Raw genomic sequence first — 13,691 nt, forward strand, 5'->3', positions numbered from 1 at the left:
CCCAAATGGTAAATAGGCTCTTTCTCTAATTTGTGGGATGTGCTATAACTCAGTTTGAATGTTGAAAGGAAATGGGCCTCCAGGGGAGTCTGGAGCTCTGTTCATTCAACTTCTAATTAAAGTTTTCCCCTCTCAAGTTTCACTTTATTTTCCGGGGCTTTTGCTCCATGATGATTATTAACATGTGTCTCATGGCCAGGAAATCATTATACCCTTCCCCACCCCGGTCTTTCGCAGATCCCTCCTGCTGCAGCCCCGAAACTTCATCTCCGCGATGATCTGATGGCCGGGGCAGGTAGAGACTAGCTGGCCCCTAAGGCTACCAGCCGCTTTCAGGCAGCGAGCTGTTGATTTTTTCCAGTCCCGTTGGATCAGATGTTGCTGTCCGGCAGCGAGGATCCAGTCCAGGATTTCTTCCAGCCTATTCTTCACTGCTCAGAGCCCAGGCCAACTCTGGCTTCCTATTCCAACTCCAGCAGGCTTATCTTTTTGGGGGCAGGAATTGTTAGTACAGTTTATCTTGCTCGCTGCAAGTCCTCCCACAGCTGAGACATGTACTGCGGTGCCGCCTGCTTTTTTTTCCTCTCTCTCTCTTTTTTATGTTTTCTTCTCGTTGTTTTTCTTTTTAAATGTGTAAAGTGAAGAGTTCCTCTTCCCCCCTCTCCCTTTTCCACTCCAAAGAACCAACCTCCAGTTAATTAAACTGCTGGAACTGTTGCTACTTTGCCAGAGGGGAGAGTGAACCTGTGCCTGCATGTGTGTATGTGTAAAATAGATACAAAAATGTCAATGAACAGCAGGAAAAGCTCCGGGAGACCGTCTTACTACTATCGACTGCTCCGGAGGTCACGACTTCAGAGACAGCGAAGCAGATCCCGCAGCCGGAACAGGCCGCTTAGTAGGGGTAATTGCAACACCCGTTCTCTTTAATTGCCAGTGCAAAGGCACCCGCGCTGTTGCTTACAGGTAGCTTTGTTATGAGCAGTGGGAGTCTGTGTAAGTGTACCTGCGGCCTCTGCGGCGCGTGTCCAGCGGTACCGCAGGTCAGTAGCTGGCGCAGGGCTGCAGAGCGGGGAGGGAGAGGTGCTGGGTGTCCAGAGCCTGGCTGGGGAGCCAGGCTGGGGGGCTCTTCCGTACAGGGGCTTTAACACCTCGTGTAACTCTAACTAACCCAGCCTTTTCAGTGCTCCACGGCTCAGTTTTTTTCAATTTGTATAATTAACTCCTTTTTTTAGCTAACTGTGATGTTTGGAGGCCTAATTGGTGATTGTAGAGATTTGAAAATCCTTGATTAAGAGATGGTATCTATGTGCAAAGATGGATCGCTAGAAGTTCTTGTTCTTCATGAGCTGAGTATCACCAGGGGCTTTGAAATTACAAAGCTGAGTACAGTTTTAGGGGTAGGATTTTCAAAAGAGCCTAAAGATTGTGCTCCCGAGGCACTGCAGAAACCTGTGGGACTTGTATTCCCAAATCACTTTGCGCTTTTAAAAATCGTGCTCTAAAAGGGCCTATTTGTCCTCATCAGCAGGAGTTACGTCCACAGAGTAATGTTTCTTTAGGGCATACTCACTCATGCAGCCCATCTATTCTACTTGAGGCAGCTACTGACCCAGTTGCATTTTTAAAATAAGCTATTCTGGCTTTCTCTTCTAGTGTGAAATAAATGTTTATAGATGCTTATACCTATCATTAAAGCAGTCAAAGAAGCAGGAGGCTTTGAGTCATTTTGCTGTTGAGCTATCTCTTCAGAAAGGAGGGGAGAGGGTTGTGTTTGGCCTCCAGGGTGACAATCCAGTCATATTTATAATGTCTTGAGCTTAATCAAGCCATTAATTAAAAGTAATTCTTTTTGTTATTGTGTGAATAAAAAACTGTAATCAAAAGCACAACTGCAACACGGCATCAGGTGTTGGTGCAAATCCAGGCTTGTAGTTGTCTCACTGGAGTTAATTTTGATTTACAAAGCAGATTGTAAAGTAGACTCTAGCTTAGTCCAGTGTCCTCTTGCTTCTTTTCCTGGCATACAGTACTTTTTTCAGGATTTTGAATCATCACTGAGAAAACAATAGGAAGCTAAATCAGTCCCTGAGCTTCGTCTTTTCCTTTAAGCAAACAGTGTTTTTCTTTCCATGATGTTTTTTTTGTTTTTTTTTTTGTTTTGTTTTGCCTGTCAGGGAAGTGTGTTTGTAAACTCACAAGCATGTAACAGTTCCCTTTTCCCCCTTTAGTCGTGTACTGTTCAAAACCAAAATATTTTACTGTCATTTCAGTTACTGTGACAAATGAAATGTGTTTCATTTAGGTAACCCAGTATGAACTTAACGGCATAACTTGTCATGAACACAAGGAATATACAGGCAGATTTGCTGGAAATGGAAATCGACCCTAATGTTTGTAAGAAATTGGATTTGAACCAACTGAAATCTTCTTGCTGTTGATCCCTCCCTGAGTATTTTGTGTTTGTCACACCTTTTCTCTCGGATTCCTGCCTGCTGGGAGGATCATAAAGCTCAGCACCACTTGAGCTCTTTGTATCTGTAGATCTTGAAGGGATTTGCAAATCTGGAGGAGAATTTTCTTTTCATTTTTGACACGTTTGTAAGAGCTGTGCAGACAGCGGGTTGTGTAGTGGCGGTGTCATGCAGCAGGGCCGTGCAGCAGGTCAGCGGTGGGACGTGGTCCAGGCTGGAGGGGCTGGTGCTGCCCCAGCGCCCTGCCCTGCCCGCCAGGCTGGGCTGCGTGAAGGGAACTGCTGGAACGCAGCAAAAGAAATCCTTTCCTTGCCAGTTTTGATCCCACTGGAAGGTTAATGAGCAGGAGACTGCAGGGGTGCAAGAGCTATGGAGAATGCAGAAATCAGAATGAGGGTCTAGATGTTTTGGGTTTGATGTAATATTAATTTCCAAAACCTACAAGTCCGGACGAAGGAAAGAGCTGAGGGTTCCCTTCTCACATGCTGATCTGCAGTGCCATTTGCTGTCTCTAGCTAAGATACTCAAAGATCAGATATCCTGAGTGGGAGGTTACCATAAACGCATGAGTATTGGAGTTACTTCACAGGAATTGGCAATGGTCTGTTTTGCCACACGTGTGTTTCACGGATATCCTCTTGGCAACTTTTTGCTCTCCACAGTCTCCGGACCCTTTGCCAAGGTCCCCACGGAGCCCAGGTTATCCTGTGTCCCAGGCTGGAGGAGCAGTGACACCCGGAAGTTGAGCTTTTCCAAGGTGTGTCACTTCAGCAGATTATCAGGATGCTTTTGGACAAGGAACTTGCTGAGGATGAGGCAGTTGTTATACATTTACCCGTGAGGAGGAGATCTCTGCTGGCACACAACCTCCTCTCCCCATCTGGAATCATTCACTGTTTGTCCTGCATCGGTCCTGGATGATAAATCCCTGATGAAACACCCAGGAGATGCAGGTGCTGCCATCTGCTGCCAGCATGGCTCCTCTTCCAAGAGCTGTAACACCCGTGTGCTGTGAGTCAAAGAACCTCTTTCAGCCCACTCTAGTTTATATCAGGCAGTCTCTTTGAATAAAGAGGAGGTTGTGTTTCAAAGCATATATTTATATACTGCCACTTCCCACTCTCACCCCTGAGCGGGCAATGCCACCTCTCCGCGCGCGCCCTTCTGATGCGCGTTGCTGCAGGAACGCAGCCTGCTGGCCCTGGGAGTGGGACGGACAGCCAAAGCCAGGCCGGGGCTGTGGCGTGCTCAGCTGCGTCACGCTCAGAGGCCGTGGCTGGTAGAGCTGAGACCTAGTTTGGGAAATTGGTCTTGCTTCCCGAGGCACAAAGAAAGAGATAACCACTCCCTCAGGAAGGCTCTGCTGAGCACATTTTACATAGGCGAAGTGAACAGAATTTGCATTTTCTGTGCAAGTATCTAAGGGAAGTAGGGGATTGCTTTCTGTTGGGACTCCAGATGGAGACAGTCTGACGTAGCGTGCAGAAAAACGTATAGGACGTTCAACTATTTGCAATGACGGCCAGCTTATTTGATGGTTTGTATGATGGTATCCTGTGTTCTAGAGTTCTCTGGTTAGCCCTGGTGCTTTTAACACACTCATCTCGTGTTTCAGTCTGTTTGACAGTCTGCCCCTTTGAGAGGGCCCGGGCTAGAGTAGTTGAAGAACAGTAAAACTGCTGGGGAGGGCAGACTGGAGCAGAGCAGGAAGGCATGCTACCGGGAGGCTCATGTGATCATGCCTCCAGCCTGTTTAAATTATTACTAGTTGATAGTGGATAAACAAGACAGGTTTCACCCTGCCGTTAATCTTTGTTAGAATGATGATAATGTCTGAAATCTCCAGGCTCTGCTTTCCACAGGGATTCGGGACATGTTGCAGGTATACATTAGTTAGTTAAAAAAGCTAATTGCAGAACTCCCATCTCTTCCTCGGACCATCTGTTCAGCTCAGGGATGTGTGTAACTATGTGAGGAATCAGGGCAGTCATTATGATTACTACCAGGTGATCCGTCTAATGTAGTGGAAGGTACTTGGGAGGCAGAGAGAGTAGAAGGAAAATTCTCGGTAAAAGCAACACCTGCGTCTGCCTGCAGTACTTTGGTCTGTGGCTTTCTTCATGGTGCTGCTGCTTCCGCTTAATTGCGGGTATAACGAAGGAAGAGGGTTCAGTGGCAAGTGTCCTCCAAATTCAGTTTGCTCATAGAAACGACTCCCAGGTGCTCCATTCACGGTTTCATAGCTGAGCCAATTGCAGTTTTGGCTTCAGGTCTTTCTTCTGTAAAACTGTAGGCAATCAGTTGTCATCAAAGCTCTAAGAATTTGAGAACATTTTGAGTTCCTGATCTTGAAGGTTTAGTGTTCCCGATGCTTCTGCTTCTCTCAGCTCCTTGGGCATAAATGTCTTGCTCTAAGTTCTGTTTATCACAGATGCTTTTCAAGGTGTTCTACAAAAAGGATTTTTATTAAACAAGCTTTCTTCTTCTTTTCCTTTGATGGCTGCTGTGAAGAGAAAACTGACTGATCTTCAGCAAAGCCCAGTATTTTAGTACACCAAACACCGAGAGCTTGGAGGCTAAGGTCAGGCTGGTTTTTTCTCAGCGCAGGCTATTCAGATACACATCTCTTCAAAACAGCTGGAATTTAGTCTTTCTCTCTCTGTTTGATGAAATCAAAACCTTTAAAGTGATAAATGAGAGATCAACTTATACCGAAATAGCCGATAGAGGTTAAGGCACTCGCTTGGGACAAGGGAAGCAGAGACTTGAAAATTGTCCCAGCGTCTAAGAGAATGACATAACAACAAAGGAGGTTTTATTATATTTAAAGCTAACTGAAATTTCGCACACTTCTCTCTAATCTTGCCTAGCTGAAAATCTGTTTTGCAGCATGTTAACAAAAAGTGATGTTCGACAAGGAACGCCCGGTGGAACTTCTCCCTTTCCACCTCTGCAGGACTTGTCCCATAGCGCAGGGCGGTGCCCTGGACATGACTTCTGAGAGGCGAAGGGATCTCTCTCTCATTCCCATTAGAAATCTTGCCCTGACTGAAAATTCCCACTGTATTGTTAAGTAAGATTCAGGGTTCTGTAAGTAAATAATTCACATGAAATGTTTAAACAATACTTTGTTCTTTTAATGACCCACAATTAACTTTTGTTTGAATTGCACTTAGCTGCATACCTTTCACATTGTTGAAAGCGCCTGTTTCAATGTATGTCTTTTGTCTGCACTTACTCGCCATGAAGTTCAGCTTAGACAGTTCTAGCTATGGCAGGGCCTGGGTATTAGGGCTCCGGCATCATATCCGAACCTGCCTTTCCCGATTGATAGCTCGGTATTAACCAGACCCGTCTATCTCAGAAGTGCCATAATCAACTAATGAATAAATAAGCAAGTAAGTTGTTGTGTGCTGTCCAAATAGGACACCTCCCTACACTTACAGTGCCTTCTTTTTTTATTCTTTGACATGGCAAACCAATATGTGCACCTGAGCCTTAATTTTTCTTACTGTGGTCTCTATTTTTAACAAACGGACTCGTCGTTACGAATCCGGTACCACCATCAGAACCCCATTTGCGCACCTGCCCGTGAAGAGCACACGGTACTATAACCTCCTCCTTCTCGCGCGCTTCTCTTACGGGGTTGTTGCTCTGATCTTTTGGATTGCATCTGAATCGCTATACAGTAAATCTGTTGAGAGAGACCACATCTCTCTGACAAACGTCTAGCAGCTTTTAATGGTCTGTATGACCAAAGAATATGATTTTTTATTAAAAAACCGTGATTCTGTATCAGCATGTAGAAGTTTGAAATGCACAGCGTTACCCTTGCAAATACAAGTGGTGCGTGTATTTATATTGGCAGGCAGAAATCTGAGTAAAATGTTCCAGTTTTACTGTTGTTCTCTGACTCATATCCTACAAAATTTGACAAGATGAGTGATTTTGCCTTTTCAGCACATCTCTCTGTACCAGTGGTTGATGCTGAATGAGGTATGGTCAGTAGGAAGTCAAGTCTGTAAGGAAAGATGAGCGTCATAACATGTAACTGGTCAGTCTGGACTCTGAGGCCAGACCCGGTCACTGTACCGGGGTCTCCCGCGGGGGCTGCCCTCGTCGCCCACCTTCCCCTCGCAGCATCGGTGGCTGCACGGGGGTCAGTCCAAACTTGCAATCACTCTTCCCATTCTCAATTTATAATTTACTTGATTTGAAGTTATAAATTTTAAGTTATTCACTTCAGTAGCCAATCAATAGTTCAATTAGATTGGATTGGATTGGAGTGCATTATATTCTGGACAGCCAAAGGAGTACATGTGTACGCTTCGTCTGTCCCCTGTATGTCAGCTTTCTTGAAGAATCCAAATTATGTGCTCTAGAATACCTGTAATTTTTCTAAAAAATATTGCATAAGCAATTTTTTTTTTCATTTAAGGACTGGGAGAGACAAGTGAAGAGGCCAGTAATAAACATTAGCGATAAGGGTTTTTTTCCAAGGGTGGTGTCTTTTAAATGTCAGGAAAAGGAGACTTTCCTGCTTCGCAGTTTTTAATGACCTCGCTTTGTTTTTCAAGTCTTTTTTGTGGCATTTTCTATTTCACCACAGAACTCTTGCAGTTTTTCATTGAAATTTTAGCAGCATGGCTGACAGATGCCCATGAAAAGAGATGCAAAATTTTTTAAGCTGTACGTTTTGTAAGAAATATTCACCAGCAGCCACGCTATTTTTAGTGCTAGTGCTCCAGCTGAGACTTTGCCGTATTTGTTAGATGCTTAATTGTCTAATAAAAATCTATACTAAATTTAATAACTTGGCAAGTAGTGCATGATGGAGGAATTCTTGAATTGTTTTGATATGAACAAGAATTCTAAGTAGCCATTTAATAAACATCTAGAGTGAATTTATTGTCTATGGAGGCAAAGGTTAGATAAACCCTTCAGCAGGACGGCAGGAGCATGGTGGCAGTAGCGCCTTGAGCTCCTCCTGTTGCTCATACAGTGCTGGTGATGGTGATGCCACACTGACCTGTGTCTCCTCCTTTGGAAGTATGTCAGAAATGCAGAAACATCAAAACTTAGTGAATATTTTCGGTGACAAAGGTGTCAGTTCCTACTAGATTAAAAATGAATCATGTTTGTGGCACTACCCAAAGCAGTAAACATCTTATGAATATCTTCATGCATAACCAAAATGCTGCCTTATAATAGTTGTTTGATTTTCTTTAGCGTGTTTCTAAGAACTGCAAATACTTGGTGGACTTGAAAGAAGCCTTAGGTAGATGCATTCTTGTTTAACTGGTGAGGTGTCCAGCGATAACTTGCAGGAAAACCCCGGGATGGTCAACGATGGGGGAATGGCACAAAGTCTTGCAGCTCTGTGTTTTCCTCAGAGACTTTCCCTTTGCCCCAAGGTAAGAAGAGAACTCAGGAGTTTTGATTCCCATGTTCTTTCTCTAAAATCCTGACCATAGTCCCATACCTGAATGTCCCATGGTCCCAGCAGCTGCATCTTTAAGAGGTAACTATATATAGAGAGAGCAACTGTCCTGATAAAATTGTGAGAATTGTCAATACTGCTTAAGCTGTTCCAAGGAACAGCTCATTTAAAGCTGTGACAGAAATTTGGAAACTGTACGAGTAACTTTCAGGCAACTTAAAGGTTGACTGTTGTCTCTTTTTGCTCATCTTTTGCTTTATCTCTGTTTTAAGTCCTTTCCTTCTGGCAGTAACCCCACTTCCCTCTAACGGTGTTGCTAAGAGGGGCTGGTTACTCTCAAAGGAGCTAAGTAGCAGAGTTGCTCCCATGTAATGCAGAGTGAGTTTTTATCTAAAAGCCATAGGTAATAAATGAGAAGGAGGTTAAAAACCCTGGTCTGAGTCCAAAAAGGAATTGCTTCCAAGAACATGCTTGGAGGGGTTTGAGCAGACTTTTCATGATCTCTTACGTATTAGAGTAAGTTTGTCTCCTTACAGCTGCGGCAGTCCAAACAATTTAGACACAGAGCTGCCTTTTAAAGCTTTTAAACCTGTATTTCCCTTGAAGGTCTTCTAGTGTGCCACTAATCCCTTAAGTTATTGCACTGAAGGCACTCCATAATCCTTTAATTTACTCTGCTCTCGCCGGAGCTGGGAAGGAGCTGGGTCACTCTCCATATTTAGGCATTATCAGGTTTGCTTTTTTCGACTCAGACACTGGCTGAAGGTACTTTGCTTTCCTTTTAAACACTGCAGAGATATTTCAAATTTAGGTATTAATTGCCGGGGTGTTTGTGTAGATGTGTATTTTAAAAGGTACACAGGCCCCGGACTTCCTTACTTCTGTCACCGGTTTATGCAGCCTTGGGGTCAGGCTTTTCGACTAAGTTTCCTCAGGCCCCTTCGGAAATCAGTGAATGTGAAAACTGATGGCTTTTTGAGAACTGTGAATTCACACCCAATATAGAACGGGTGAGGGTCAAGAAACGGTGTGAGCCACAGGACATTTCTGGAAGCCTCATCCCCCTAGACCCACAGGAGACAAGGCTGCTGCCTAAAATTTCTTTGGTGGTGCTGGAGGTAAAGCTTTACGGTGATGAGTAGCGCTAGGCACGCGTTATGCTTTTTTTAATTAGCAGAACTACTCTAAAAGGCTGTCTGGGGCAACACATTGCCTGAATTTGGAAGGTTTGTCCTGTCCATTGCTTCTTGCTTGCCTGAGGGACACATGTTGTTATTGTAGGTTTGTTCTTGAGAGCTCGGAGTCCCGATCTGCTCTCGGAGGCTCCTTTACGAATACCGGCTACTCAGCACTACTTCTGAAGTTCATTTTAAGTTGAGCATTGAAGCATCCACTCTGAGGAAAAACATGCCCTGCAATTGTGTAGACTCGGAGAAACACTGACAAGAATAAAGACGGCCAAAGTTTTGCTCCATTAACATTTACACTGAAAAAGGAATCCTCAGATGCTGAGCACTTAATGTTTCTTTTTGAAGAAACCAATTTATTTGAAGTGCAAGTTTCTTTTGTACATTATGTGCTCACGTTTTTGATTTCCTACAGCACTTCTGCATCAGTGAATTTCTTGTAGAGTCGGAGATCAAGCCTGGGCTTGTTCTGAAGTACCCAAATGTGGTAATAGGTGGACTGTTGTAAAATTTGGCATCTGGAGTTAAATTACAGGATGCTTCTTAAGCTTCTTGGTTACTATAGGAACAAGTAATAGTCATCCTTCATGATTAAGCAGTGTCCATGGTAACCGAACGAGCAAGTTTTAAATGAAAGATATTTTCCCTTTGCATTTTTAGCAGTCAAAGGTTAACAGTTATTACCTTTATACCCTTAGATGAGAGAAATTTTGATCTGGCTGGCGCATTTAAAGTGAGAACATTTGGTGTTCATTTACATAACTTTACTTCTAAGACCAGCCAAATTTTGGGTGAATACCAAGGTAAAATTTCTGAGAGCGGGGTGTAGTCATTAATCTCTCCCGGCAGAGCGAATGTGGTTCACAACATGTGCTGAATTGTTGTGCAGCGTTGCAGTGTGTCGCTGAGCAGCTACCGTAGTGCTCCTGGGAGCGATGCGGCTCGGAGGTGGAGGAAGGAATCCCGACATGCAGCCTGCACGGGGTTTAGGACAGAAAATGCAAGTGTCAGTGTTGGCGTAGGTAAGAACATCCTCCCGCTCCCTCCCATTTCAAAAATAGGATGGGAAACGTACAGTGAATATAGTCCTGTTAGATCCCTTTTTGTAATCTACTACACATTTTTCTTGGTAGGGAAACAGTGGCTGTCACTTGAAGAAGCACGGCAACACAATCCCAAAGCGAGCACAACAGCTATAGGTTAGCTGCGTAAAGGAAGGCGGTAGCTCGAATGGTGGTTTCTGTATGTCCGTCTGTGGCACGCTGTTACTTACATGGAATAAGAAAACATGACTGTGTTTAAATGGTTTTTTTCCCTCTCTCTTTCATTGGCACTGGCGATGTTTGCTTGAAAACTAAAAAGTGAAGCCGACACCTGCAAGTATATTTTCAGAGCATGTATGCGTAAGAGAAGCAGAAATACCCCCCCGCCCCCAAAGGAAGTACGAGTATCAGTCACAATAAATTAGGATTTATGTTCCACAATTAGCAATTGTGGAATGTAAAACAATTGCTTAAGAGAGTCAGAATATCTAGAAGAAAGATGTATGAGTAGTAAGGACAGGAGCATTTCCAGCAGCACTCTGGGTACGAGGGCACACAGGTAAACTGCCGGCGTGTTACAGACGCGCTGTATCCTGACGTGTGTGTGCGTACACTCCACATCCGCGCACAAGCGAATGCAGAGCATTTGGTGTTCTGTGGAAGCACTCACCTTTAAAAAATAACCAGGTTGGCAGAGAAGGTGACATTTTTTATAAGCATTATCTTCTATCTAATGCATACTAAAATGAAGGAGGCTGGTTTCTATTTGGTAGGGGAGCTCTTAGCCCTCCTGCAGAAACACTGGGAAAAACAGAAAAAAATCTCAGCTCTCCCTGACATAAGCCCTAATCCTAACCGTTGGTAATTGTAACTGGAGGAAGAAGAGTGTTTTCAGACTTTCTTGTCACTGCTGCTTTTTAATGCTGTCCTTGAGTTGCTTCATCAGGAAGGGTACTGTATTTTGTCCTGTAGCTACCAAAAATCCCGTTACTTAAAATCCAGTATTCTTCTCTAAGTGTTTCCAATGAAACTATACCCTAAATAGCCAGTGTTAAATCCCAGCCTTCTGCTTTCTTGAACAATATTAAAGTTCCTTCAATGTGAAGGCAATCTAACTTGGATTAATTGGCTCTGGGCATTAAGGCTCTTTCAGGCTGATGTAAGAGCTGCCATGTACTATGTGAATTTCAAATCTTAATGTTTGGTCTATTATGCAGATGGATGTGAATAGAGATATGTATGTGACCCCATTTATCTCTCTAATGAAGTGCCATCAATAGAACATCTGTTTCCTTGCTGTAGAAGATGAAATCTCTGATGAATCATGCTTATAAATTAAGTATTTATTTATTTAATTTGCATTTTGCCAGTACAGACCTGTTACAGCAACCACCACGCACGACTGGAAAAATAGCCTAGTAATTAAACTGTGCAAAGTTTTTGTTTATACTGTGCTGCTGCTCCACACACCAAGTAAGCTGTTCTGAACCCGTTTGTAGTTGACCTGTCCAAGCCAGCTGTTAAAACGCCCCAAACCAAACAGAAGACGACCTTGCCAAGGAAGCACCTTGTCAAGGCCAGGCCGGACGGGGCTTTGAGCAGCCTGGTCTAGTGCAAGGTGCCCCAGGGCAGGGGTCTGGAACTAGATGGTCTTTAAGGTCCCTTCCAACGCAAACGATTCTGGGATTCTGTGAAACAAACCTCATTGACGGGAGGCAAAACCATGGCTGCGATCTGGACGTGTATCTCCCATCTCACTGAGGTTCCCACTGTGGCGCTATGTGTCTCTGTACTTTTTAGTTCTCTCTGAAATTGGAAGCAAAGAGGGCCAATGTGCTGCAACACAAGCTGTTCTTGTGAGGTTTCCAACTCCCTTTTGCAATCCTGGGAGGTTTAATGAAACGGGAGACCTGGCAGGACCTGCCTCTGCTGTACCGAAATCCCTGAGGCAGACAGTCCGTTCCGCAGCCGCTCTGCTGCAGGGATCCTGCCAGGTTGGCCAAAGGCTATGTGAGACCGGCTGGCAGGTGACTCTGGTCCTGCACCACCACGTGCTGATGGCCGCCTTGCGTTGGGCCGGCGGTCTGCAGAGACAGCTGGCCACGGCTGGTGCTTCAGCCCACTGGGGCTCCGGGCAGTCTCAAGTGGAAGAGGGTGGTGTCCTCCCTGCCCTGTCCCCCACGGTGTGTACGGGTGGCATCGTTTATGTCCGCGGTGACAGAGATTACAGAGAGTATACAAGTTTCTCCTTCTTGCCTCTGTGAAGAAGCAGCCGTGCTGATGAAGTGCTGCAAGAAAGCAGCACGGTAACAGTGTTGAATCTTTGCAGAAATGTTAAGCATGATGGATGAACCTAATTTAAATCTCCCCAGAGCTGACTTCTTGTTCTCCAGACTCCATGTTGCTTGTCTTTATCATCACATAGGAGGAAGCTGATGTTCCACTTCACTTTATCATCCTTTCCAGTTTAACCAGGGTATTAGCAGTCTCCACGATCTGGTTCCCAACCGGGCTAGAATTTCATCTTTTTCTGATGTATTTTTTAAGTCTGTCCTTGATTTCAATTTTACCCTGGAGAAAAGGCTCCTAATGATCTGCCGTTAGCAAAAGATGAATTTGTTCTCTAGACATCATACAAAGAAAGATAAATATCATACATATTTCAGAGACTGATAAATAAAGAATAAAAATACCAAATATATATATGCATACCTAATTAAAAGATGCCAGACAGTAAAATGGAGTTTGTAATGAAGGCTGCTCAATCAGCATGATTTGCTATTTATTTTTAGAAAGGGGGTTAATTTTCTGGATGCCTTATAGTCTTTCCCTGTCACCATGGCACGAGGTCTGGGGACCTACAGCTATATGTTTCTTTTGTATGCAGATCTGATCCGTTTCTTCGGTTTTGTAGCAAACTTCTGGAAGTTAGCGTGTGTATTTTCAGACACCTCGTGCTGAGATTTATCTAAGCTTTCCTTTCCCATTTGTGCTATTTTCTTCTCTCCTTTCCTTTTTGCCCTCTGGCAGTATTTTTTTCTCGACAAATATGTTTTAATCTGTCTCCTCGGGAAAAGAATATATTCCCCATCAATTCCTAGGAGGGCAGAATTTGCCCTAGATGTCTCTCGCTAGGCTGGGAGAAGGCCAGGCGGTGCGTGGAGAGGGCCGTGCGGTGGGGATGTGGCCGGAGGAGAGGTGGAACCGGCTGGCCCGGAGAGCAGGGAAAGTCCCCTTAACTATCAGCCGCACTGAACATCAACTAAGCGAGCAGACAGACCAGGCCCGGGAGCGATCCCGCCCCCTGGCCGGTGTCAGAAGCAGGTTTCTCCCGGGGACCGCGGCTCCGTGCCCGGCGGCCAGAGGAGGGGCGTCAGCTCCCTCTAGCGAGGAGCCGCGTCTCCGCTGCGGCGGAGCGGGACGGGCTGGGCCCGCTGCCGGGGGGCCGGGGCACGGCTCGCTCCGGCCGGGGGGGGGAAGGTCCAGCTGAGCTTCTCAGGGGAGAAGAGGCGGCAGCACCGCGCGGCCGAAGCCCACGGAAAGGCCA

General features: G+C 45.0%; 1 protein-coding gene across 4 annotated transcripts in view; it reads left to right on the forward strand.

Moving 5' to 3' along the window:
• Positions 1-514: 514 nt before the first annotated feature.
• The window catches only part of DAB2IP (DAB2 interacting protein), a 162,956-nt gene continuing 149,779 nt past the window's right edge, over positions 515-13,691 (forward strand). For 3 of the 4 annotated variants that reach the window (XM_054220320.1, XM_054220322.1, XM_054220321.1), the window contains exon 1: positions 515-904. In XM_054220320.1, the coding sequence (XP_054076295.1) occupies positions 763-904 (142 nt within the window). In that variant the 5' untranslated portion in view covers positions 515-762. Of the gene's footprint in view, positions 905-946; positions 1,044-13,691 lie in introns of those variants that run through there. The other variant, XM_054220323.1, reaches the window with a different exon arrangement.

This window comes from Rissa tridactyla, chromosome 14, assembly GCF_028500815.1.
Source record: "Rissa tridactyla isolate bRisTri1 chromosome 14, bRisTri1.patW.cur.20221130, whole genome shotgun sequence".
Classification (NCBI taxonomy): domain Eukaryota; kingdom Metazoa; phylum Chordata; class Aves; order Charadriiformes; family Laridae; genus Rissa; species Rissa tridactyla.